The sequence below is a fragment of the Trachemys scripta genome, chromosome 3 (assembly GCF_013100865.1).
Source record: "Trachemys scripta elegans isolate TJP31775 chromosome 3, CAS_Tse_1.0, whole genome shotgun sequence".
In the NCBI taxonomy this organism is placed as follows: Eukaryota; Metazoa; Chordata; order Testudines; family Emydidae; genus Trachemys; species Trachemys scripta.
In genome coordinates this window covers 197695088-197722970 of record NC_048300.1, presented here as the reverse complement: position 1 = coordinate 197722970, position 27883 = coordinate 197695088, and the positions used below count along the sequence as shown (strand labels likewise).

General features: G+C 51.4%; 1 protein-coding gene across 8 annotated transcripts in view; it reads right to left on the bottom strand.

The window, feature by feature from the left end:
- EFR3B (EFR3 homolog B) overlaps positions 1 to 27883 on the bottom strand; it is a 161917-nt gene that overhangs the window by 18141 nt on the left and 115893 nt on the right. For all 8 annotated transcript variants that reach the window (XM_034766785.1, XM_034766784.1, XM_034766786.1 and 5 more), the window contains 7 exons: positions 27026 to 27147; positions 18525 to 18674; positions 13462 to 13596; positions 11547 to 11625; positions 7554 to 7689; positions 4337 to 4495; positions 2063 to 2174 (listed from right to left, as the gene is read on the bottom strand). In XM_034766785.1, coding sequence (XP_034622676.1) covers positions 2063 to 2174; positions 4337 to 4495; positions 7554 to 7689; positions 11547 to 11625; positions 13462 to 13596; positions 18525 to 18674; positions 27026 to 27147 — 893 coding nt within the window. The remainder of the gene's footprint in view (positions 1 to 2062; positions 2175 to 4336; positions 4496 to 7553; positions 7690 to 11546; positions 11626 to 13461; positions 13597 to 18524; positions 18675 to 27025; positions 27148 to 27883) is intronic.

Below are 27883 nucleotides of genomic sequence, written 5' to 3'. Positions count from 1 at the left end.
TTCTTAAATACCACACAGTTATCAGTGGTGCTTTAAGATCCGACATGCCCCCTTCAACAATGAAAACCACAAGAGCTTGGCCCACCTCTCTGGAAAGTTACAGAGAGATCTATGACCTGCTTTCATGGCTTTGTCCTTCTAGCTCCCTTAAGCTCTTCTACTTAAGCCACGAGACAAGTTAGAAGAAGCAGGGCATTCGTCACTAAAAGGAGACCAGGCAGTTCCTGCACTGTCCGGACCTGACTGACATCTAGCACTGATGGTCCTTCGGGGAGCTCCATTTGTGCTCAGCAGCGAGCGGCGGCTATTCTGGAGTTAGGTCACATCCCTGGCTTTTATTCCCTTTCCCAAATGTACTTGTACCCGGCTCTCGTCACTGGCCAAGGCTGAACTTGTGACCTGACCTATGGGGACATCGACTTATCTCCAGCTGTCGCGGTCTGCAGCTATAACTCCTCCCCCTCCTGGGAAGGGCAGACTTCTCTAGAACCAGAACTACAGACTTCTTGCACTAGTTCTGAGGGCCAAATTCAGCCCTTTTACTTCCCCATGAGCCAGGCCCATAAATCGGAGCACAGAATTTACAATGTACGTATATGGACACTCCACTTTGGTGTCAGTTACTTCAAGCGGTCGGCCGCCAGCACTTGGGCCGGAGAGCGGTCTCTAATCGCCAAGCTGATGCTAGCGATCATGGTATCATTCCCCCTGGGTTGAGACAGGGGAAACTGTCTTCAATGGGAGCTGTGAGTGCTCATCACCCCCGAACGTCAGGCCATAAGTGACTTGCTCCAGGTCATGCAGTGAGTCAGTGGCGGGGTGGGGAATACCTGCCCAAAGCCCTAGCCCTCCGCACACTTCCAGCCTCTAGCAGAATAGTCAAGCAAACCCACACGGCTAATTCTGATGACGCTACTAGTCTCCTGTGGCCGTGTCTGCCTGAAAGGATGGAGATGCAGCATTAAAGCATTTAATGAGCAGCAGGTTTAAAACAAACAAAAGGGACGTATTTCTTCACACAACGCACAGTCAACCTGTGGAACTCCTTGCCAGAGGATGTTGTGAAGGCCAAGACCATAACAGGGTTCAAAAAAGAACTAGATAAGTTCATGGAGGATAGGTCCATCAATGGCTATTAGCCAAGATGGGCAGGGACTCATCTGGGTGTCCTTAGGCTCTGAGTGCCAGATGCTGGGAGTGGACAGCAGGGGACGGATCACTCAATAATTGCCCGGTTCTGTTCATGCCCTTTGAAGCACCTGGCATTGGCCACTGTCAGAAGACAGGACACTGGGCTAGACGGGCCGTTGGTCAGACCCAGCGTGGCCGCTCTTTTTCAAGCTCTGCTCTCCCAAAGCTCTCTTGCCCCAGGAGAATGATTTCAGTGACATACAGCAGCTACATTCTAACAGACAGCAAAGCGCGAGAAGGAAGAGGGAAACCCTTTGCTCGTGACACACTGGATTCACATGCCTCTCTAATTGCACCGTAACGAGGCTTTGAAAGGGAATTTGGAGGGTGAATGCAGATGGAGAGCATGGCAGTCTGCAGTCCTCTGTAGTCACAGAAATGGCCGGGCAAGCTTCCTCGCCACGGCCCTACCAACGCACCAAGCACTGACCGAGGGGGCTGGCATGAGTCTCCACGGCCCACTCACTCCTTGGCGTCTCTGTTACTAAGGGAACCGGCTGTGGTGGGAGCTCTCAGCCAATAAAAGCTGGGCTGAGCTTCTCCGCTCATTTTATAAAGGTCCCAGATGGACACTACCTACCACCACCGGAGGCTGGATTTGAACGGGGGACCTAGAGGTGAAAGGCGTTTTCTACTGCACAATGAATCAGAGGAGCGGCCCCAAGAGTCAAATGCCTGCCTGAAAACTGGTCCTGGATATGAACTAAAGTCTGGCCCGGTGCATGGCTGGGGAGGCAGGGGACACTTCCCCAGGGATCCCTGCTAGAGCGAATCCAAACCCAATTCTTGAGCAGCTTCCAGTGTGTCACCCGAGAAAGGTTCCCTTTTCGCAAGAGGGGCAGGGAGCGAAGAGAAGTAAATCTGTCCTCACCCAGCTTTTCCAGCGTCTATAGCGTGGTGCAGAGAAGGCAGCGGGACCTTGCTCATTATAAAGAGCATGACCTCTGACCTCTGATAGGTGGGGAGGGTGCTGGCAAAGGAACCTGAGAAGACAGACAGCACTAAGACCATGCAAGACAGTCAAGGCCAAGTCGCAGATGGAACACACGCCCAGTGCCCGTTTCCACAGCGGACGCCCACGCGCGCCAATCTCTGCCCTGGGTGGTCAGCGGGAGTCCCACGCAGATGCCAGGGTGGGGGGCAGAACTGAGCCCTGCATGTCCGTTTATCTACCCCACAACACGCCTGGCCAGAGCAAGCCCCCCGGCTGAATCTCAGGAACAGCACCAAGGGGCCTTCCTCCTCTGATTCCAGCGAGCGGGAGCCGCGGGGCGGCCCACCGGCATTCATGGGAGGGTTTTATTTCACGGTAGTAGCAGAGGTTCAGTAACTCGTCACCAGCACACAGCTCAGGCAATTAGCATTTGGTCTTGACAGGCATCAAGCGGGACCCTTTAGCCACTCAGAAAGCCAAAAATCGGGGAGAAAAGGCCCACCTTAACCAGCGCCCTAGGCAGCAGACGTGGCCTTCAGAGCAGTAGGCTCCGGCACACCCTGCTCCGCAGCACACGGGGTCACCAGGTCAGGGGTAAGTACGTCCCGGCGGAGGGAGTGTCGGGGCCTGTCCAGCCGGTGCCGTTCCCTCTCCTCCTCCCCCCGGGTTTGCTCAGAGTCGTGAGTGGAGAATCCGCCCCGACAGGGCGGCATAGCTTAGCTACTGGAGCTAAGCATCAGGCAGGCCGGCTGCAGGGCCATTCACGGCGTAGAGAACAAGGACTGAGGAGCTTAGGCAGTGGCCTGTAGCAGCTTCCTCGCTCGGATTTCTCTGTCTCCCCCCCATGTCCCTGCCCGACACTCACCCCCCTTTCTCGAGGGAGGGGTAAGGTGAACAGGGCCCAGATCCACCTCAGGCAGACGGCAGACAGCCGAGCCCAGCAGGCAATGGGCTCCCCCTGCTCAGACCAGAGGCCTCTGTGACGGGCAGGCCTGGAGCAGAGGCATCCTGCCCCACCACCTGGGCGCCTGGAGACAAAACGATCCTACTCCAGCCGTGTAAAGGCAGCTGCACAAACCTAGGACTGCAGGGAGGCTGGTAGCTCGTAGTTAGCTCATGCCCACTATCTCTTCTTCCTCTCCACTGCCCCTCCCCGCCTCATTGCAAGGCTGGGCCTAAATTCTGAACTCCTTCACGCTGCTCCCAAACCGCACAAGGGCAAAGGGAAATTGCCTTCTAGAGCCAGAATCTCTCTGCAATTCCCTGGGTTCATGTTTGGGAATTCTTGGGTGGATACTGCCCTCCGCTGGTATTCCACTGTCATTGCAAGACAAGTGCCACCGCTATCCCTCAATTCATCTATACCGCCAAGCTAAGGACAACAACTTTTCAATCGTTTGTTTGTTCTGCACCTCGGTCCCGATTTGCAGCCCCTCCTGAGCGTGCACCCCTCCAGTCAGGCTGCGAGTCTGATGTGGACAAACAGGAACCCAGATGACAGATCCATCCAAGTCACAGCCACTTATGGGCTAAATTGGATCCAATCTTCTGCCAAAATATCTATTTCCTACAGGAAGCCAATTCACCCCTCTGGGAAATTGACAGATGAGACAGAAGTGAAATAAAGGGCAGGATAAAGAAGTGGGCGGCAGTCCCAAGAAACTCCCGGGTTTGTGTTTCCCATCGAGCTGACTGGGAAAACCAAGCTGTTTTAAAAGAACCTCGACTGGGATCTGGTTCCAGCCATCGCTGCTCGGAACGATCGTTCAGTTCTAGGGCTCAGATGTCACTTTCCCCGAGCCTTTTCCCCAACGCCACTGCTGCACTTCCCCCTTTGTCTGGAAAGCCCGACCCCAAGCCGAGTCTGTGGGCTTCGACGCAGACTCCCAAGTCAGGCTGGACTTCCATTTTCCTGGTGTTCCCTAGTGTTGAATCTGACTCAGTACATGGGAACATCAGCCAATTAGATCCCAACTGACCTGCCCTGTAACTAGAACCCACCTGCTCCTTGGCTAGCTGATTTTGCTCCTCGATTTGAATCGTTTCCTGTTTTATGGGTCTGGTTTTGGCGACCATCAGATCACCCTTGTCCAACCCGACCGACAGCAGCAGCAAACGACGACGCCCTTATCCGAACACATCCTTGTTAGCAGAGCAGGCCCCTCCGGCCAACGGAGGCGGCGATGCCCTCCCGGCGCGCAACCTGCCTACCTGTGGTCTTGATAACGGCCTCTTGGAACATCCTCTCTTCATGCTCCTTGATGATCTTGGTACTGACGACGGCACAGTCGTAGCTGCCCGTCAGCTCATAGTCAATGCTCAGCCGCAGCTGCCGGAGCAGGGTGTTGAACACTTCCAGCACAGTCGGTCCTGAGAAGGGCAGAGAGGGCAGGCAGAGGCATTCATCAAGAACACCACCTAGCTCTTAGAGCGCTTACATTTAGCCCCAATTTACAGATGGGGAAACTGAGGCAAAAAGAGGGGAAGGGACTTGCCCAAAGTCAACCCATAGACTCATAGACTTTAAGGTCAGAAGGGACCATTATGATCATCTGGTCTGACCCCCTGCATGCTGCAGGCCACAAAACCGTCCCTACCCTTTCCTTGACTCTGCTGATGAAGTCCCCAAATCCTGTGTCTTAGTGACTTCAATTGGCAGAGAACCCTCCTGCTAGAGATCCCTGCCCCATGCTGCGGAGGAAGGTGAAAAACCTCCAGGGCCTCAGCCAATCTACCCTGGAGGAAAATTCCTTCCTGACCCCAAATATGGTGATCAGTAAGACCCCGAGCATGTAGGCAAGAGTCTCCAGCCTAACCCTTGTTAGCCATTATACTGTTTGCCTACCATTGCTTGGTATTCCTCAGCTAATATGTTTTACCATTAAACCATTCCTCCAGCTGGCTAAGGGCCGAGCCAGGAACGGAACCAACATCTCCTGAGACCCAGGCCAGCGGTCTAGCCACTACACCACATTACTCCCATTCAGCCAACCCTGCTACCCCTCCTGGGACATGCAGCCCCACTTTAAGCGAGAGGGGGCTGGTCACACTGGGATGTAACCTGACAAAGAAGAGGCCATCCCAGGCTTATGGTGCCTGCTCTTCAGACCCCCAGCAAAGACACCAGGCCACGGTGGAGAGGGCCACAACTTAACCCTCCCCCCTCCCACCAGTATGAACCTCACACTTCTACACTAGCAAAGATCCCACATCCAAGGATCGTTTCCGAGAGCTCAGCCTGGGGTTTGCCAGCGCAGACGGGACCGAACGGGGCTATCGATTTGTTAGCAATCTGCGGTAAAGCCCTTGTTAAACCCAACTCAACTCAACGGGGAGTTTGGCCACAACTTTTATTGGATGAACTTCTGTTGGGGAGAGACAATTCGGGAAGGAATTTTCCTCCAGGGTAGATTGGCTGAGCCTCTGGAGGTTTTTCGCCTTCCTCCGCAGCATGGGGCAGGGATCTCTAGCAGGAGGGTCTCAGCCGATTGAAGTCACTAAAAACAGGATTGGGGACTTCAACAGAAGAGTCCAGGGAAGGGTATTGTGGCCTGCAGCATGCAGGGGGTCAGACCAGATGATCATAATGGTCCCTTCTGACCTTAAAGTCTATGAGTCTATGAGTCTATGAGACAAGCTTTTGAGCCACCCCGAGCTCTTCTCCGGGTCACCGTCTCTCTAATAGCCTGGGACCAACACGATTCCAACTACACTGCCTATGAAAGAGAACCCGGCAATTTTGCTATGGAGATGCACTCAGCCGCACAGACTTGTCCAGTCTTCGAGGTGCAGAGCATGCTGGGACTTGGGACACCTAGGCTCCGTTCCCAGCTCTGCCCTCTACCTGCTGTATCATCTTGGGCAACTCACTTCACTGCTCTGTGCCTCAGTTTCCCCCTCATCCTTTCTCTCTCGTCTATTTCGATTGCCAGCTCTTTGGGGCTGAGACCATCTCTCACTGCGTGTTGGTGAAGCGCCTAGCACAAAGAGATCCTGTACTGCCAACAACTACCACCTGGTTTCTCCGAGGGTCTGTGTGTTTCTGGTGCATCTCTGGCCAGAATACACGTGACCACATCCTTTTAAGGACTATAAATACAAGAAAGACAGACACAGAAAAGATGGGGGGGAGGAAATGTATGCAAAAGCAAAGCCCAGTAAAACCCTGATGAGGTGAAACCTCCTTTCTCTAACCACCTGCCTGCTCAGCTCCTTGTTCTACTGACCCCGTCTCATTAGCTGCTTTTTGCAAATGGGGAAACAGGCCCGGACTGGTTAAGAAACCTACCCTAGACCACACAGTGGGGCAGTGCCAGAGCCAGGAATTGAACCTAGGAGTTCAACTCCCAGTCCCCTGCAACAGACATTAGACAACGCCCCCTGGCCTGCTGGGCTTGAGACACTGAAGCTCAGCGGTGGGAAACCCACAGCCCCAGGGAATCCAGGATTTAAGAGAGTCTGATAAATGGACAGAACTCATTCATCTGCAGTTTTGTCCTGCTGTGCGTCAGGAGGCCAGGAGTGCAAGGGGTACGGAGCACAGGACTCCTGGGTCTCTGCCCCCCACTGCTAAGCAGGAGGAACCCCCCCGCCCCCAGGATTCTGCGATTCTACCGCTCGAAGCAGGAGCGCTGAGCACAAGGGAATCCACAGGCGGTTGCGCTATCCAAATGCCAGCAGCTCTCCTGTAAAGCCCATAATCCCAGTCTGCATGAGCTCAGCTCACCCCGTATAACCAGCCAGCCCACCAGCGTATAAGGCCAGCTGAGCTCAGGCAACATTAGGGGCACCTCCCTCGGCCCACCCGGGTCAAGGGAGTGCGGCTGCTGCCTGGGGTGGGAGCAGAGGCAGACCCCGGGTGTAAAAGCCTTGCCGGGGAGTCGCCTCTCCAAACACACCACTGGCCGCTCTCAGATCTTTCCAGCCGGGAGTCAGAACAAACCGAAATCAAACCACTCTCCCCCCGAAGCTCGGACACTCCCTGCTCTCTGACCTGGTGCCCACGGTGCCAGCTGCTGGCAGTGCAAAGGGAAGCAACGAGCCAGGCTGAACCGTTCCCTGATGACACAGCACTGCTGGCACCGACAATCCATCAGCCCCGTGTCTGCCTGCCTCATTTCCTTCCCAGTTGCGCAGGGGTTTTATCCCCAGCTGGCATCTCTGCAATGCCCCAGCCTGTTAATGGGTCTCGAAAGGAAACTGACTGAAATGCTTCCGGTCACTACAGTGCAGAGGCCTGTGCTGGGCCAAGCTTTCACCACCGCTCCCGGGGCTGCCATCTCCGGCTCCTGAGAACCAAGCTCCCACCATGCCTCTCAGATCAATGACTGCTGCAGGGAATCACTCCAGCCCGGAGAGGCAGAAGCAGGCTCAGGCGCTGGAGGGAAGGGGAAAGCCATGGGAGTGCCGGACTGGATCCCTTCCTTACCCACTGATCCCGAGGCCGCGATGACAGCTGCCTCCGACAGGACCTCCACGATCCCAGCCCGCACCGTGGCCGCGCTCTTGCTGTTGGCATCCAGGTGTCCCAGGAGTTGCTGGATCACCAAGTGGGAATGCTGAGGCTGGAAGGAAAGCGGAGAGTGAGCCGCGCTGATAGATGGCAGCTGAGCCAGGCCGACCTTCGCGTCTGGGGGCAATTCCTGCCTTGGACATCAGCGCAAGAAAGGAAGGCCTGGCACTCAGCACCTGGTGGATGACGCCCACGCGAGGGCAGAATCCAGCGTTCCCATAGCAGTGCCACCTCTACAAAGGCAACAGCAAGGAAGGCAGCGGAGCTAACCGGAAGGCGCACGGGGAGCGGGGTCACTTCTGCACAGAGCCTTTCCTGACCGCACAATGGTGGTCATGAAATATGGACACACGCAGCACTGAACTATTGACCTATGTTTGTGGAACCTTCCAGACCAGGCCAAATTCTGTGCCCGCCTGCAGCCCATGTAATACCACGGATGCCAGGGAGAGGGCGGCAGGAAGGTGAGTCAGTGGCCAATCCCGCAAGCGCTGAGATCAATTGAACACCAGTGAGCGATAAACGTGTCACTCCTAACGGCACCCACTACCTCGAGCTCAGTGGATCGTTCCATGCACGCATTAGCACGGCCACAGACATGCAGGTATGACAGGTCGCCTGGGAGGACAGAATCAGGGACCTGCAGCACTGGTCTCTGCCACTCGATCTCAAGGGGACCATCCTTAACGAGGGGCAAGTAAGAGGCTGGGGCCAGCCAGTAGAAGAAGATGTGCTCACACAGACTGCACCTGTATATTTATGGAAAGAGGCGCAGGGAAATTTACTGTGTAGAGAAAAAGCGTCACTGACCCAGGAATACACTGGATGACTTTTCGAGCTACCAAATAGAAATGGACGTGCAGAATGGAAACATACTTACGAAAGTCTAGCACACGGAACTTTAGTCGGGAGATGTGCATATGGGGGAAATGATTTACAGGGTTTACATATGTATAAAAGCCACTGTCATAATTAATCCTGTATGCGGGGTGGTTGTAATCGGGTCAGTCGCTGGAATGGGTTCCCTAGGGAGGTGGTGGAATCTCCTTCCTTAGAGGTTTTTAAGGTCAGGCTTGACAAAGCCCTGGCTGGGATGATTTAGTTGGGATTGGTCCTGCTTTGAGCAGAGGGTTGGACTAGATGATCTCCTGAGGTCTCTTCCAACCCTAATCTTCTATGATTCTATATTCGAGAGATGAGGTGGGGGAGGTCATATCTTTTAGTGGACCAACTTCTGTTGGTGAGAGAGAAACTTGCGAGCCTCACAACGCTCTTGTTCAGGTCTGGGAGAGGTACTGAGAGCGTCACAGCTAAATACAAGGTTAAATAGCTTAGCATTGCTCCCTTACAATATATGCTTCCTACTTGTGCTAAACTATCTGTTTGACCTTGTATTTCGCTGTGACGCTCTGAGTATCTCTCCCAGACATAAAGAAGAGCTCTGCGTGGCTCGAAAGTTTGTCTCTCTCACCATCAGGAGTTGGTCCAATAAGTGATTAATCCTGGGTACTTATGAAGAGAGACTGTATTGATTGTGTATCCTTCCAACGGGCCCTGGTGAGTTATACGCCCAGCATTTCGATTTTGTAATATTATAGATAGATAGATAGATAGATAGATAGATAGATAGATAGATAGATANATAGATAGATAGATAGATAGATAGATAGATAGATAGATAGATAGATAGATAGATAGATAGATAGATAGATTTTATAAAACCTAATCTAAAGATAATGGGCATCGGGCAGTTTACAAGATAAAAAATGCAGTGAAAACCAGTGCCTTTTTTAAATATAAGCATTCCCCAAGGACAGCAGGGCTGAGCTGGCAGGAGAGAGCCATAAATCAAAATTAACTAGAAACAAAAGTGACACTGACATCTTAGGTACCCTATCACTGTACTATCTAATAGATTTATCCTGACCACATCACTGTGAGGCAGGGCAGTGCTACGATCGCCATTGTACAGATGGGAAACTGAGGCACGGGGAGGCTAAGTGACTTGTACATAGTCCCACAGGAAGCCAGCGGCTGAGCTGGGAATTGAAACCTGGTCTCCGCAGCTACTGCCCTAACCGCCATGCTGCCCTTCCTCTCCGTTCGCCCTGCTGTGCAGAGTGGAAAAAGGAGAAATAACCAATGCACTGGATGAAAAGTACATGGGCTAAGTGACGATAAAGAAGGGAAGGGAGACGACAATCCAGACAGAAATATATTTTCATTGGGACTCAAACAAAGAGATCATGGAAACATTTCTAATTACCTTTCCAGTATCCTACACACGAGGGTCAAATTCTCCCCTCACTTATCTCCATGCAACATCTTGTTAAGCCACTGGGGCTGCACGGGAGTGACTGAGTGCAGAATTCGACCTGTATCGTTTTCTCCTGTCTGCACAGTTTGTACTTAGCCGCGGGCGGCTCCTTTCTCTTTCTGCGGAGACAGGCGGCGTGCTCTGATGGAATGGCAGTAAACTGTGAATGGGTAGCTCCCAATGGCTCCTGGGACAAGGTTTTCCACCCTATTGCCGTGCCACCTAACTCAATGGGAGCTTGCTTTGCACTAACAAACAGGGAAAGAACGGCTGTATTCTGGTTCCCCCATGCACACGGTCCTCTAGAGCGGCATTTCATTAGTTTGCAGGAGAGGGTTGTTAGCCCTGGCCAAATTCCAAGGTAGGCAATTGACCTCTGCCTAGGTAACCCAGCCCCCGATATAGCAATTGTGGATGGGACCCCCAGCCTAAAGCATTACTTCTTGTTATAGCTGCAAAGCCCAGGCAGTCCAAGACAGGAAATCTCAGGGCCAAATTCTGGCTAGCCCCAAGCGGGTGCACAAGGAAGGGCTCCAGGAGTTGCTTGCCAGGGGCTGGCCAGAATCCCATTAGGAAACATATTCCCTGCTAGCCACTTCACACGCACCAGCTCCCTGAAGAGGGCAGGGCCATGATCCTGTTGCCCGAACCGGCCAGCACGGCTGGGAGCACACTGAACTAACTACCACTCCAGCATGACGCCCCAGGAGCTCTGGCTGTGTCGGCCTGAATTCCTCCTGGGAGCTCCAGCCTCATGACAGGCCTTCTTAGTCCTTCTCCGGCGTGCAGGGAGGATCCTGACGCACAGCACAGTGAGGGGCTCTCGTTATTTACCGCACCGGGCTGCGAGCATGTCTAACGAACGAGGGAAGGGAAAGCCAAAGGCAGCAACAACAGGACAAGGATTCCACGTACTCCCCGATCCTACAGTCCCGACTCAGGCAAACTCGCACCGACTGAATAACAGGTTTAGGATCAGTCACTAGTGCCACAGGTAAATCACGGAAGTAGTATGAGCTAGCGGTTAGAGCACAGGACTGGGGCCCAGGAGTTCTGGCTACTAATCCTCAGCCTATGGCCTTGGGCAAGTCACTTACCCTCCGTGCCTCAATTTCCCCATCTGAAGCATGGTGGCAACAAGCCTCCCCATCTTTGCAGGGTGCCATGTAAGGGCAAGGTATCAGTATTTATTTCAAATAAATGTGTTAGTCTCTAAGGTGCCACAAGTATCCCTAGTATTTCTCTGTTGATGTAATTTGCAAAGAACCATCTGATAGCAAGCCTCTGTGTTGATACATACAGATTAGTTCCAGGGAATTACCCACACTGTTTTATATAGAGTGCAACAAATCTGTCCTTCATTGCCAGAGCACTGCATGCAGTGGTTACTCAGACTTTCACAGCGACAACAGGGACAGAAGCCAGATCCTTCTCCTCCAAAAGAACAGGCCTTCTCCACAGTTAGCAGCACCGGGCCACTGACACACAAGTGGTGCAGTTCGGATTCTTTCTAGCAGGGAGCACCGGGGCACACACTCACAATTCATTACCATACTGAAGCGACACAAAACGCCACCTCTCCGGCAGCTCACCTGAATGGAGTACATGATGATCTTAAAGCAGCGAATAGCAAACGTCTTTGGCTCCCAGAGTGAGTGGTTGTCTAGATGGCTTCAGGGAAAGAAAAAAACAAAAAGAGAGAAGAGTGAGTTTAGCAATTACAGAGGCTTGTAGGCTTGCTTGTACGACAAGCAAAGGCATCTCTTCCCTTTGCTCAGAGAGAAACAGCAAACAAACAGCGTGGGAGGCAAGTGACACAGAAGCAGTCAGAGCAGGGAGCGAAAGGAGGCGGAGGAGCAAAGATCTGGAAAGAGGAGCCGATGTAGAATTGCAAACTGCCAGCTAAGGATCAAACCCTGTAAAGAGCTAATTTGTCTGCCATTTTCCCAATTCCCTCCCAGCCTCAGGAGTTGCTCACTTTTAGGGGTTAGTCCACAGCTTGTGCTCACTGACTTTGCCCCTGTATGGCTGGGCCTGGGACCCAGGAACTCCTAGGTCTTTATCCCAGCTCTGCCATTCAGTCCCTCTGTAACCGTGGGCAAATCGTTTAGCTTTTCTGTGCCTCGGTTTCCCTCCTCACCAAACTGGGGCTGATAGTTACCCACCCACCAGGGGAAGTAGTTGTTGGGAGGAGGAGATTACCTAACACGTATACAGCACTTGGAAAAGTGCAATGCCCTAGGTATTGGAACAAATCCACAGCCCCTAGGCCATCAGAGCTGTCATTCTGCTCCAGGCTGCGGCCACTAACTTCAAAGCAGCAGCAGAGATGGAACTCGGCCCGTCCTGATTCGGAAACGCAGGCCCCACTGCCACTTGTGCTAAAGGAGACTCTCCAGAACCTATGAGCAGTCTAAGGTTTATGACACACAGCGGAGTAGATCTGATCCCTTGATGATTACCTGTTCCGTTTGTTCCTTCTGAAGCACCTGGCATTGGAAGATGTCGGAAGACAGGACACCGGGCTAGATGGACCTCTGGTCTGACCCGGTATGGCCGTTCTGATGTTCTTAGGATTCCATTACATACAAAGAGACACCAGGGGTATGTCTACCCTACAACCTGAAGTTGACCTATGTTAGGCCAACTTACAGCTATTGCAGTAAATTACTGCGGAGGCGGATGTCCACATTACCCTCCTTCTGTCGGTGGTGCGTGTCCTCACCGGGGCGCTTCCATCGACTGAAGAGAGCCAGTGTGGGAGCCTGAGAGCCAGGGCTCTCAGATCCGCGCAGCTCCTTGCCAGGAGCCCAGCTACCCTCTGGGCGTCTCACCTCCCCACTCCCAGCCAGGAGCTGGGGTACAGTCATCCAGGGTTTCTCACTTCTGGCGAGGAGGTCTGCGCCCGGGGTCCGGTCAGCTGCCGTACTCCCCATGGGGAGCGGAGAGCCAGGACCCCAGGGGGCAGCAGGGTTCCCAGTGGGGAGCAGGGAGCCCCTACGGCAGCCCAAGCCAGGAGCCTGGGTGGCAGCTCGGCTTGGAATAGAGACCCGGCAGCAACCCGGCTGGGGAGCCAGGAGCCAACTTTCTCGTCAATTTCACAGCCCCAGCTGAGCCATGAAATTGACAAGACCGCCAACAGCTGAGGTAAGGAACACCGTATTTATACAGATACTGCCTTGCCCCAACATACGCCCTACACCTCTCCTGGAGGTAGAGTTACGATGTCGGTGCAGTAGGGCGCTTACATCGGCGGGAGCAACCCTGTAGTGTAGACTCTGACATAGTTAGGTCACCATAACCCTCCTCATGTCCACCTAACTCCGTAGGGTAGACCAAGCCTCACTAATTCACAGCAACATTATTGTTCCTTTAGATCAATAATACAAAAGGGTCCCACTCTGGGACAAAGGCGGAGGAGGAAAAGAGAACACAGAGAGCCAGAGGGTCCAGCACAGGAGAGATGTGGGCAGGGTGCAGCGACAATCACCTGATCGAGTGACTTACATGAGAACAGGTTTGATGGCGTTCTTAATGTTCCCATAAGCCGCTCGCCCCAGTAACTCCCTCAGGCACCTTTCTGCCAGCTCAGTGGGACTCTCTTTCTCCTTTTCAGTGGCTTGCAGGGGAGATGGAGAGCGGCTGAGAGAGAGCGAGAGAGAGATTAAGCCTCATCCGTAGAACCACTCAGTACAGCAGCAATCAAGGAGACCCATTTTCACACCCTCATTCTCCCGTCCCACAACGCGACGCTCTCGTTCTCTAGCCAACACCGCGCTCTGCTGTGAAGGACGCTGGCATGCAGAATATAAAAACCGCCCTTTGGAACTGGAAATCTGGGCCTACGATGAGAGTCATTCTGCCTCCCTAAACTCCAGCTACATTAGTGGCTCCTCACACCTCCTTCCAGGTATGGCTCTGCACCATGCAGAATGGAACTGCTGTGCTCTGCTCCAGGGCAGCTGCGTTTCAGTGCTCAGCGAAGGGATCCCCTGTGCGCAATGAGCTTGTTGAACAGTCTGGGCTCCTTTGGTATGAGAGGTGATCTATAAACAGAAGGGTGCTGACTATCGGACCCCGCCCACGCGGCCTTCCCCCTCCCGCGCGGCGCAGCTCAGATGTACCATGGAATGGAGGCAGCCAGTGGGAAATTCCTCTTTGCCGACAAATTAGGGCTCCAAGTAAAAGAGTGCATTTGGTTGGGAGTTTAAGAGGTGCCTAGTTTATTCTGCAACGGGCCAGTAGGGGGAGCTCCAACTCTCCCCTTCCCCACCAAAACAACATGCTTTGTGCCTTATACACTCAGCCGGGAGTAACACATTGGAATCGAAGATCCAAGCTCCTGATGACCCCAAACAGCAAGGGCTCTTTGGCTGTGATGGTGGCTGGCACTGATTGCTTGAGAAACCATCTCCTTCTAAATCACCACCCACAACAGCTATGTGCTTAAGAACCTAAGAGCGGCCAGACTGGGTCAGACCAAAGGTCCATCTAGCCCAGTATCCGGTCTTCTGACAGTGGCCAATGCCAGGTGCCCCAGAGGGAGTGAACAGAACAGGTAACCATCAAGTGATCCATTAGCCAGGATGGGCAGGGATGGTGTCCCTAGCCTCTGTTTGCCAGAAGCTGGGAATGAGCAACAGGGGATGGATCACTTGATGTTACCTGTTCTGTTCACTCCCTCTGGGGCACCTGGCATTGGCCACTGTCAGAAGACCGGATACTGGGCTAGATGGACCTTTGAAGACCAAAACTATAACAGGGTTCAAAGAAGAACTAGATAAATTCATGGTCTTCACAACATCCTCTGGCAAGGAGTTCCACAGGTTTACCGTATGTTGTGTGAAGAAATGCTTCCTTTTGTTTGTTTTAAACCTGCTGTCTGTTAATTTCATTTGGTGTCCCCTAGTTCTTCTGTTATGAGAAGGAATAAATAACACTTCCTTATTTACTTACTCAACCCCAGACATAATTTTATAGACCTCTATCATATCCCCCGTTAGTCGTCTCTTTTCCAAACTGAAAAGTTCCAGTCTTATTAATCTCTCCTTACACAGAAGCTGTTCCATACCCCTAATCAGTTTTGTTGCCCTTTTCTGTACCTTTTCCAATTCCAATATATCTTACTAGTGCCACCGGAGGATGGACAGGACCACGAGAGTGAGTGGGGTCAGAGCTTCCTTAGCCGTTGGCCCGTGACTGTGGAGCTCAGATCAGAGTGAGGAGAGACCCCAGTGCCTCAAGAACAATCTGAAAACACACACCGATCTGCCTCGGTTTCCTGACAATAACAGCCATCACCCGGGAGTGGGGCGGGGAGAGAAAGTTAAAATACGAATCATGTTTGAAAAACATGTCTGGCACTCGGGTGCCATGGCGACGGGTGCTGCACAGACCCCTGCGTAGGCAGCCAGACAGTGAATCAGGGGCAAGGAGGCAGCAAAGCGCACAGCTCGCTGCTCCCAGCCAGCCCTGTGCTTCTGACCCCCGGCCCCTGGGGCAGGAGATGGACCTTTGGTCTGCAGTGTGTGTCTGTAGGAGACTGTCCATGTACCACAGACTCAGTAATTACAAAAATTAAACACGTAGAATCATAGAATATCAGGGTTGGAAGGGACCTCAGGAGGTCATCTAGTCCAACCCCCTGCTCAAAGCAGGACCAATCTCCAGGCAGATTTTCACCCCAGATCCCTAAATGTCCCCCTTAAGGATTGAATGTCCCCCTTAAGGATTGAACTCACAACCCTGGCTGTAGCAGGCAATGCTCAAACCACTGAGCTATCTCTCCCTCTGCACCTAGGGAGCCAAATACACAGGTCTCAACCACTTCAGCTAACCCCTTTGATGGGAGCACTACATTGCATACTAAACCTGGGTCTGTGGGACCTGCTGTTTCTAAGCCCGGGCTTGAGTGTCCTCACTGCACTACAATTGTTGGCTCCGGGTGGCTCAGCCCTGCTAATGCATCTGTCCTGCACTGGGCTGACCATTTAACGCAGGTCTGCAGCCTGAGCTGTGTCCACACTGCAAAAGGAGAGAGCTTGGATCTATCGCAGCAGGACTTGGGCTCTGACCCACCCCCTTAGCACGGTCCTGGGTCCTCAGTGCTTGCTGACCCGAGTCACACTGATTTGTGTGTGGTCAGAAGGGAGACTCGGGCTCCATGTGCACTATAGGCATACCCAGAAAGGTTCCTTTATTCTTTCTGGGAGCCAACCACTAGAGGACAGTGGTAGACACCCAAAGCCAGGAGACTGCAGTGTTTTACACGCCACAAATGCCTATTTGCATATGAAACATGGAGCTTTGTGCGCTCATTCAAAAATCAGACACACACACACACACACACACACACAGCCAGAACCTGCCCTCGCTTCACCCTATGCAAATCCAGAGCAACTTGCTGCCTACTCAAGAGTGACTCCAGATACACGCGGGCACCAGGATCTGGCCTGCTTGGACCATTTGCTTATGCGAATGCCATGAAGGAGTTTTAAGCCTGAACACTTGATTTCTGAGGCATCTTTCCTAACCGTCAAAATAAACCAGGCAGAATTCATGCATACGTCCCCTTCTCGCCAGTCCTAAAAGCATCCAAAGAAGAGCGGGTGGAGGGATAGCTCAGTGGTTTGAGCATTGGCCTAAGTTCAATCCTTAAGGGGGCCACTTAGGGATCTGGGGCAAAATCAGTATTTGGTCCTGCTAGTGAAGGCAGGGGGCTGGACTCGATGACCTTTCGGGGTCCCTTCCAGCTCTATGAGATAGATGATAATGATATACCTGAGTAATTTCCCTTAAAAATCCCTGTCTGTTTGTGAAAACCCAGCAGGCTGGGGCGGACACGCCTGAGCCATACGATGGGGAAGGGAGAGAGAGAGGTTTTACCTAATCTCCTGTCCCAGCTTGCACGCTGTTTATGGGGCAGTTACTCCTCTCTAAAATTGGAGTCAGAGAGGAGAACAAGCTGAGAGTCTTGTCTGGCAAATGCACAGGTCTGTGCCTTCACCTTGACAGCTCTGCAAAGCAAGTTGAGCTGCCTCAAGTTTCCCTTCACTTCATCTCTGTGCCTACGTTCCCCATCTGCAAAGTGGGGATAACAACACTGCCCTTGTCTTGTCTGTTTCGATTGCAAGCCGCTCAGGGAAGGGACTGCTTCCTTCCAGGCGTCTGTACAGCAGCTAACACAACAGGGCCTCTAAGCATTATCATCACCATGAAGAACTTTCCCAGCAGACAATTTCAGTCCCGCAGAGAGAAAACACCACAAACAAAAACTCAAGTTGCCTCCTTTTAAGGAAGCTTCCAAAGGCCCCAAACTGTAACGCCCAATAACTATTGTGTGTCTGAGAGAATACAAGCAAAACAGAGAGCTGGTAGCTGGCTACAAGGCAGAGGGCGGGGAACCAGGGCTTGTGGTTCTGCCACTAGCTAGCTGCAGAACTTGAGAAAGGCACGGAGCGAATCACTGATCCGGGGAAAACATTGAGTGTTTTTCTAGCAGAAACTTTTCAATGCGTTCAGTCAAAAGTGATCCTCCCCCGTTTTTTGTTTTGTTTCATTTTCAGGTTTGTTTGTTCGGTTTAAAAAAAAAACAACCAAACATTCTCAGGAGGGTTGTCAAATCTAGCTACATTTCAAAACAAAACCATCGTTTTGAAATGAAAAATCAAAATATGTAGTGTCTACATGGTTGGAATTATTTTTTGTCTTTTTAAATATGTATTTTCTTCTTTTTCTTTCCACCAGATTCGACCTACATTTGCAAACCGTTTTGGTCCCCTGGAAAATGGATGTTTCATTGAATTTACCATTTGTCAAAAGAAAAAAAGAAAAGAAAAAATTTCACCCAGTTCTACTTAAAGGTCACCTGCAATGGAAACAAAATGTCTGGATTTTTTTTTTTTTTGTTACATCTCTTTATGATGTACGCAGAAAGCCCGCTGGGGGGTTGGGACGCAGCCAGGGCCAGCTCCAGGCACCAGCCGAGCAAGCAGGTGCTTGGGGCGGCACGTCGGGCTGTTCGGTGGCAATTCGGCAGCGGGTCCCTCTTGGAGGGAAGCGCCTGCCACCGAATTCCCGCCGAAGAAGAAAGCGGCGCGGTGGAACTGCTGCCGGAGTGCCGCTGATCGCAATTGCGATCGCAGCTTTTTTCCCCCCCCCCCCTCTGCAGCTTGGGGCGGCAAAAACCCGGGAGCCGGTCCTGGGTGCAGCTCAAAGGAAGCTGGCTTTGCGGTTTTAGCCCTCCCTTTGTTGTGACAATAGTAGGAAATACGGGTCAGGTCCTCAGCTCTGCAAACCAGTGTAGCTCCATTGACATCGATTTGCACCAACTGGGGATCTGCTTCAACGTGTACACTGGGGATGAAACCAGACAGCGTCCCAAGGCGGGTCCACTCATTTCTCACCCAGCAAGGGCAGAGGGCGCTCCAGGAATTCAGACCCTTCCTCGCCGCTCGGGGAACAAAAGTTTGCTACTGCCCAGACTCTACCGCTGGGGAAGTTTAAGCAGCGCTAGAAATGCTATCTGCAGCTCTGCGCTCCCTACCGGGAAGGGAAAAGCAAACTCCCACCTCTCAGCCTCCTCTGCATGCTGTAGGTTGAAGAGCAGCGAAGGCACGATTTTGTCCATGTGCTGCGGGTCCCAGATGTTCGCTTGGAGCTCATCATTAACCGTCTTCCTCACCACCCCCTGCAGGCCTTTTATGCCAGACATCCGGATCCTGAAGGAAAGGATTAAAAAAAACACACCACCACATGGATGAAACAGGGCTACCCATTCATTAGAAGGTCTGAACGCTGTGACTGATCAGCTGGGGGTTACCCATCCCTCAGGTGTGACGCTGGGCACATTAGGGGAGAGATGGTCGGCCAGAGATGAGAGCAGTGGACTGGCCATTCTTTTCCTCACTCTGCGAGAGGAACGTGATCTAGTGGTTAAGACAGGGAGTCAGGACTCTGGGCTTCCTTTCTCAGTTCTGGGAGCTTGGCCTGTTGGTTAGAACTCGAGCTGTTTGGAGGGAGGTCATTCCCTTTCGTGGAGGATTTCGAGAGTTCAAAATCTGGGTTTGTTCCGATTGAGAGCAAAAAATTCTCTGCAAAAGGGGACAGAGCCCGGGCTCCAGGGCAGTCTGCCTGGTGGGCTGCCTTGCGGCCACAGGACCTCTGACTCCAGGGCAGTTTGCCTGGTGAGCTGTCCCAGAGCTGCAGCCCCTGGAAGTCCAGACGGCCAAGGAGCTGCTAGGCTCTCTGCTCGCATCAGCCCAGATGACGGGATGCTGAAGAACCGGGGGACGAGCTGGCAGGAAACACAGCAGGGTTCCCACAGAACTTCGTCAAATCGAACCGAACCCTCTCCACCGAGTATTTCAAGCTTGACAAACTGGCAAATTCTAGTGAAAAGAATGTTTTGTTGGCATTTTTCCAACCCGCTCTAGTTAGAACAGGGTATGGCAGGGTCCAGGCTCTGTCTTCTCCTTCCAGCTGGGTCACGGAGTGATCCATGCAAGTCAATTTACTTCCCCGGGCCTCGGTTTCCCCATCTCTAAACTAGAGAGAACGCTACTTCTGTCTTTCCCAGGGGCTGCTGTCAGGACTAATTTGAAGGTTTCAGAGTAGCAGCCGTGTTAGTCTGTATCCGCAAAAAGAACAGGAGTACTTGTGGCACCTTAGAGACTAACAAATTTATTAGAGCATACGCTTTCATGGACTACAGCCCACTTCTTCGGGTATGCATCCAAAGAAGTGGGCTGTAGTCCATGAAAGCTTATGCTCTAATAAATTTGTTAGTCTCTAAGGTGCCACAAGTACTCCTGTTCTTTTTGACTAATTTGAAGTTTGTAAAGTGCTCCGAGAGCCTGAGGCGAAAGGCGCTAGAGCGGGACAAAGCACCAGTGGTGCTTAGCAAGCCAGGGCCAAGGAGTGAGCTCGTGACATTATTTCTCACTTCACAGAGTGGTCAATCTGCTTAGAAGCAAAGATGGGCCCAGGCTGCAGCGTTTAGAATTGGATCAAAATCTACATTTCCCCAGCATGTGGGAGGGGGTTGGATCTGGGGATTTGGTTTGGCCTGATACAAAGATAAAGGGCAGCAATGAAGTTCAGACCCAGATCTGATCTTCCTCAGAGCCTGAGGGTGTTTGGAGCCAGGATTTTAGTTCAAGCCCATCTTGACTTAGAAGCAAATAAGCAAGTGGTGTTATTTCTCTGTGTGTCCTAGCAGACCCCAACAGGCTAACGGAAATCAGCGTTGCTCCATTGACTTTAATGGTGGCATGCCAATTTCTACCCGCTGAAGATCTGGTCCAACATAATACACCTCTACCCTGATATAACGCCGTCCTCGGGAGCCAAAAATCCTTACCACGTTATAGGGGAAACCGCGTTATACTGTGGTAGCGGGGGCAGGGCTCCGGCAGCGATTTAAAGGGCCCGGGGCTCCCCGCAGCAGCCAGAGCCCTGGGCCGTTTAAAGCGCCGCCCGAGCCCCACTGATAGAGCCCCGGGGTTACCACGTTGTATGCAAACCCGTGTTATAGCGGATCACATTATATCGGGGTAGAGGTGTATGATCATTCACATCTCCCTCTAATGGCTGGCTCCAGCAAGAAGAGACTTCTGCTTTGTATCAGCTCAGAGAGGTACTCCTCTAGCATGAGTGCTGTCCTTTCGGTTCTGAAGGTCCTAGGTTCAATTCTAGTGAACTACAAAAATGTTCTCTGTACTAAGAAATCCCCCGCTCTGCACAAAGCCCAAACTCTTCAGCTGTGATGACAAGCAAAGACCGCCCCTTCACTCACACCAGCAATCTGTATACTCTGTGGTCTCCTAGAGCCAGAAAAATAAAAATAACCCAACACACTTTGTGAAACCAGTTCATGGAACCTCAGATCTGACCAGCGCGCTTCTCTCACCCCGAGGCAACTCCCAAAGGAGGGCTGTTAAATAGAACTAAAACGCCGAAGAACACAGCGCACGTCTCCCCGGCTTGCAGGAGCTGCCGAATAGCTCTCTTGCAATCCACGGCGTAATTGAACCAAGATCATTTGTGCTCTCCGGGTCAGGGGGGGAAATAATGGGTTTTTTGCACCATTGTTTTACTAGGGAAAATAAAATGTCCCCTGATCACAGTGAGGGGGAAATAAGCTGCAGAGAACAAATCGGCCCAAAGAACCTAAACTATACTCCAGATTGGAACGGCTCCCATGGGAGTTGGGCACCTTTTCTGCCTTTGACAATCCCCCGCCAGATCCGAATGGGTGCTCCGCTGGGACGCTTATTTAAACTGGGCCACAAGAGGTGCCTTCAAGACAAACTGGCCAACAAGATCCCTGCCTTGGACAGTTTACGAAGGTCCCGATCCTGCATTCCCTAATGGGGCGATCACTAAACACGCGCGGCGACCCCTGGATGGGATCACAAGGACCTCTAAGCCAGAGCCCCGCTGGTGGAAATCAACTACATCCATTTAAAACCAACTGAGGATCTGGTGTAAATGCCTCTCATTCCTCTGCGGCTCGCCTCTTTCCCCAAATACAGCAGCCCTGACCTAAAGCAAACACACTAACCTCCCCCCAGGCCCCAAGGGAATCTGAAGAAAGCCAGTAGACCAGGCTGGAGAAGCGGCGTCTGACATGCCATCAATGCTTGTGCACGCAGTGCTTGCGCATTCTCACTCCCAGCCTAGCTCACTGCAGCACCACTGCAGATATGAGGCCCCAGGTGGTTAAAAGGGACATAACCCAGAAAAACGTACCCTCCTTAAGGGATGGTTCACCCCACGCAGCATCTCTTCCCTGGAAAACAACTGCATTGTTTAAAGACATGGTTTGAATTCCCAGCAACCCCAGGGGGAGAAAAACCCTGCAGGGTTCCGTTACTTTTAGAGAGAACACGTACGTTATAACTTCAGGGGAATTGTCCCAGGTCTGAACTTGGCCCTGTAACCTCACTTATCAATAAACATTAAGGATCAGACCCTCCGCTGGAATAAATCAGTGAGATCCATTGATTTACAGCAACTGAGGACCTGGCGCTGAATCACAGACTGAGCTCCCAGGTAGCTTGTTGACTTTCATCAGGTGAAACAGGTGTACGAGGGCTGAGACTAGAAGAATTTTGTTCTGTGTTAAAAAAAGTGGATAAGCAGCAGCTGTGCTGCAGGAGAACAAACATCCACTTGTGTTAGCGATGCAGGAGGTGTCAAGGGAACTGGTGTGTGAAGGACAAGGACAGAACTGTTTGAAATACAGAGGACGTTTCCTAGTATCCCAGGGCAGGGCAGATCGTCATGGATGGAGGGGTTGGCTGAAACCAAGTCAGGGGGAAAAGAGGCCCAATGCAATTGGAAATCATGACCCTGTGAATAAGGGTCACGGGATAGTTGCTATTTTCTCCACGTTTTCTAGGCGTTCATTTCACAATGAACTGTTTGGAAGTGTCGTAAGAGCCCCCCAATTATAAACAATAATGTTCCCCTGGTAAGTCACCGGCAAGCCCTTCCAGCGAACATACTGCAGCTGTGCGTGGACCAGCACGTCATGGAGCCCAAGAAACGTAGGCCCTAATCCTGGGCTCAAACAAACTCCCCACTGGGTCACTAGAAGTAAAGAGGGGCGGCAGTCTGTGAAGGCTTTCGATCAGTAAAACCAGAGCGGGAACCTCAGGACTTAGCCCCCTGCAAACAGAGATGGGCCCAGACTCTAGATCCAAATGCGCCTGGAGGTCGGGGCATCTGCAATCCCAGTGGCAACTGAAACCCACTTGGCCCCACCCTCCCCAGCAGCCCCCCCACTGCCTCCCCCAGAGTGACCCTCTCCCCTCCCCTCCCCTTCCCCCAGATTTAGTCAGGGGTATTTATAGTATAAGTCATGGATGGATCACGGGCCGTGAATTTTTTTATTATTATTATTGCCCATGACCTGTCCATGACTTATACTATAAATACCCGTGACTAAATCGTAGCCCTAGCGATGGCTCCTCTCTCTTGCCAATGAGCTGAATCCAAACACTCCCATCACTGGGGCTGTTACAGCCTGAATCTCACTCCAAGTATCCTGGAGCCCCCAGTCCTTATCGAGCTGTGACACTAGCTGAACAGTGTGCTATGGGTGCCGAGTGGTGCATTATTCTTCCTTGTGATCAAATATTAAAAGTTGATTCTTCATGTGTGAAAATGCAATTTTCAAAGCCTTAGAACTCAGCCAAATCGCATCCAATTTTCACTAGAACACTTCAAGGCATCTCTTCTCAGTTACGGCTAGTTCCTTGTCAAATATCACCTTCCTAGTCCCAGCCGCTTCGGCCAGACAGCTGTCAAAACACAAAGCTGCCAATGTTATTTTCCCCGTGGCGGAAAAGTATTTTCCCCATCGCTCTCCCTGTTCTCGGAAATGGCTGGCGTGGTTTTATTCCCACTTTCCAAAAGAAAAAAAAGTCTCCTTCAAGCAGCAGGCCCCGAGAAGCGAAACCTGAAAGTTACAAGTGACTGCAACCTTAGCTTTCTCTAGCCAGGTTCTGGCACTGGTACCCACCACTGCACTATTTGAGCACTAGACTATCTGAGAGGCCGGGTGGTCCAACGGAGGGAGCTCTGGACCTTAGGATCTACTCCCAGCTCTGCCAACGACCCACCCTGGGTCATGTCCCCTCTCTGTGCGTCTGTTCCTGCCATTAGTCGGTTTAGATTGGTAGCTCTACAATCAGAGGAGAAAGTAAGCCGGTCCGGTCCGGTGTACCGGCAAGAGCCAGTACGCCGTGCCAGACTGGACCGGCTTCCCCGGCGGTGATTTAGAGGGCCCATGGCTCCAGCCACTGCTGGGAGTCCCTTGCCCTTTAAAGCGCCACCAGAGCTCCAGCAGCGGAGCTCCCGCGTTGATTTAAAGGGCCTGGAGCTCCATGGCGGCCGGAGCCGCAGGCCCTTTAATTCGCCCCGAGCCCCGGGGCTCCCAGCCGCCTCTGCAGCTGGTAGCTCCAGGGTGATTTAAAGGCCCTGCCTCTTCCGATTGAGGTCACACCCCCTCCGGTTGAGGCCACACCCCCGCTCAGGACTCCGGCGTACCGGTAAGTCCTTTAAGTTACTTTCACCCCTGTTTACAATCTAGTGCAGGGATTGTTTCTTACCATATGACTGCACAGCGCCCATGACAATGTAAGTCCAGATTCTGGTTGGAGCACCTAGGGCTACCATAAAGCTACTAATAGTGTGTCCAGCTGCATTGAACTAGTCCAGGACAGCAAAACTTCATGCCCTTAGCTCTGGGTTTGTGCACAGTCTGAGCATTGGCTGTTCTAAGGTTCCAGATTCCAAGACCAGAGACCAAACGATCACCTCTTCTTGACGCTGCTCTGAAGCGCTGGATTATTACTCTGTGCTGTCCCTGGCCTCTCCCTGCTTGTTATTCCTCACCTTTGAAAGGCTTTCTAGAACGCCTAACCTTGCTACGAGATGAGGGGAAGCAATTCAAACTCAACAGACCGCAGCCTAACCACGGGCAAAATATAGTTACGAGAACAGCAGGGCATTACTGAAACGGTCCCCAGTCGAACCCCAGCACCGGTGGGCCTGGAGCAATGGGTCTCAGCTGGCTGGCCGGCTCAGTGTGCTTCACACACTGCTGCCGTGGTATTGCTCCAAAAGATGGCACGTAATATATCTTTGGAAAACTACTAACTCACTGCTCATTCGTGTCCTTGCGGGATGTGGGAACAGTTCCCCTACAAAGAATTATATAGATGTGCTGGAAAGCGATTAAAACATGTTTGATGCAGGCATGCCAGTAGAAGTTGATAAACGGGTTTTTCCAGACGAAGGAAAGGGGCGGACACCTGAAGCCAGATGTGGCCAAGGACAGGGGTCTATTCTTTCGTATTGGACTTTGCAGGAAGATCATCTGCATTGCGAAAATCACAAGTGGGGTAGAAGCCAGGATGGCGTCTCCACCACACAGCATGGCGTCTACACCCAGCATGGGAAGGAACTTTATGTGGGGAGTCATTTCAGAAGAACACATTTCAAAGGTTTAGTGGTCTATAAAGAGAGGGGAAGAAAACCCATAAGTGGCCCTTCACCTGAGGAGACAAAGGGTTTATCTACTCTTGAAACGCTACAGAGTAGATGCTACTCTAGGGGGTTCTCCTGTCGGTGTAGTTATCCACCTCCCCGAGAGGCAGCAGTTAGGTCGACAGAAGAATTCTTCCATCCACCTAGCGCTGTCTGCACCCGAGCTTAAGTCAGCTTGACTACGTTGCTCAGGGGTGTGGATTCTTCACACCCCTGAGCGATGTGGCTGGGTTAACCTAACTTTTTAGTGTAGACCAGGCCACAGAAACCAAACGCTTTGAACTCTGTGTTGGGATCCTGGCTAAGGACTAGCCAGCCATGCTGGAAGAACGACTGCGGCGAGACAACTTCTCTGAACAAAAGACTCTCGTTTGTTGAATTTCAGGCTTAGCAGAGTGTTTTCACTTTTGTTTGTAACCATTTCTATCCTTATGGGATCACTTACACTGAGGTTCTCTTTTCACAAACGTGCTTTACGTTTGCTGAAAACCAGCTCAGTGCTGTGACTGAAGGGAAGGCTGTGTTAACCCCAGTTATGCTAACAGGCTGCTGTATATTGTCTCTCTAAAGGAGCAGTGATCTTGGTAATGGTTGTGTGAGCGTTACAGTCAGAGGGGCTGGGAGTTGCAGAAAGATGTGGTGGGAGGAGAACTCAGGGCTGGAAGGGTTATTGAGTTTCCCTGCAAACAGGTGTTGATTGAACCTCTTCCTGGCCTGGGTGACCCTCCAGAGCGTCACAGTCAGTTACCGAATGCTTTGCAGGGGACGGAGAGGAGGTAATTTTAAGTGCTAGTTGTTTTTAAATGCACTGCAGACGACATCACCATAAACAACATTACTCTGTCTGTGTTAGTCATAATTAATTCTCCCGAGGAGCATCTTCCCAGCACAGGAAAGCGAGCCGCTCGTTAACACTCACTTTCCGTATTTCAATATTATAATCAAGCACTCGGTCACATTCGTGGATTTTAATGCTGCTCTAAGGAACCAGCTCGACAGCACTGGAGACTGAAGTCCTATGCTGAACCACACACTAGCTGCACACTTCCTACCCATGTGCCTCAACCCTGATCTGAGTCACTGGGTCACTACCAATTTGACTGCCTCTCTCTAGTGAGTTCTGGTGGTCTCTGGGAGGTTGTCCTAGACAGTGAATGTGTATGCTCTATGCCCAACAGCCATTGGCAAAGGAACTGGCTTACTCTATTAGGTGGCTGGGAGTAGTTCCGGGTGGGAAACGGTTTTCCTCTCCTGCGAATATTTTCAAGAGTTCAGAAACTTTCCTGTTCCACATCAGAACAAAACAGGAAAAAAAACCAAGCAGGGACCCATTCACCTGGGATGAAGGAGAGCTGGATTCAAGTCCTGTGCTCTGACCACTGATTTACCCCAGGGCATCTGCCTCTTTCAGTTCGGCACCCAAGAGACCTCTCTCAATTAAAGTTCTGGCAAACCCAGTATGTTTCTTCAAACAGTTTTGATTCCAACACATCAGCATTTTCCAAAAAACATTTTGTTGAAAAATTCCCAACCGGCGCTACCTGCGAGATGGCATGGAGAGCCACTGGATTCCATTCCACAAGTGGCTTCCGCTTCCAGGGGTTGTTCATAGGCTCCATTGCACAGTGATCCCAAGATGAAAAGCATCATGTAACAGCTTGTCTACATGAGGACACTCAGGCAAATTAATCCAAATTCATTTTAAAACGGATTAGTTAAACTGCATTAAACCTGTGTGGACATTCTCATTCACAATTAGAGTGGCCTTAATTCAGATTAATTTAATTCACTTCCTGATGAATTAAGATGAACCAAATTAAAATTGAAGTCTTGATAAGAGCATCCACACAGGTTAATGAGGTTTAACTCATCCCCTTTAAATTTAACCTGTAGTTAATTCGGTTTAACTTTCCTGACCACCTCAGGTAGACAAGGCCTAAAAGTTTCATTCACTTGTTCAGTCATTCGTTTGCTAGACAGAAGTGGGGGCTGAAGTGTTTTATTCCATACTCACTTTGTTCTGATCTCCAGCTCATCGTGACTGGAGTGGCACATCTCACTGAAGCGTGACACAAAGAAGTCATAGCTCCTGTGGTAGGACGGAGTGTCCTCTTCAATGTTCGCAAACTTCACAAACTGGAAAAAGGAAAATGAACGAGAGAAAGTCAGCCCAGAGGAACGAAAGCAAAGGAGGGAGGGAGAAAAATGATTAGTAAGCCTCACCAAGCTCAACATCAGAAGCAAGCTCCTCACAGAGCAGGACACACCAACTCAAAGCAGCACCAGACCCTGCCAGAACAACAGATGCCAAACCGGCAGACATATCTCCACAGCTACAATGATCAACACCCCCCACAACACACCTGTCAAGATCCATGGGTCCTATTCATGTCTATCGCAACATCCAGTGCAATAAACACCCCAATAACAACTTCATGGGTGAAGCCAGATAACTACTACGTTCTCGAATGAACTCGCACAGGAAAATGATAAAAGACAGACACCGTCTCACCTGTGCATGAACACGTTTCACAAAGCGATCGCTCTCTAGCTGACCTCTCAGTCCTCATCCTCAATGGAAACTTGCACAACACCTCAAAAGACCAGCCTGGGAGCTTAAATTCATAACTTCGCTAGACGCTAAAAATCACAGTCTTAATAAAGACACTGGTTTATGGCTTATTAAAACCAACTGTCACTCGCTAACCCCCGTTTTTTGTCCTATGACTGCAGAGGTGTTAACAGGCCACTTCACCTTGAATGTTTATGCTAGTTTTTGCTAAACTATCTGTCCCACCAGGTGGGACACTAAGCACCTTTCCCAGACCTGAAGAAGAGCTCTGTGGGGTGAAAAAGCTCATCTCTTTCACCA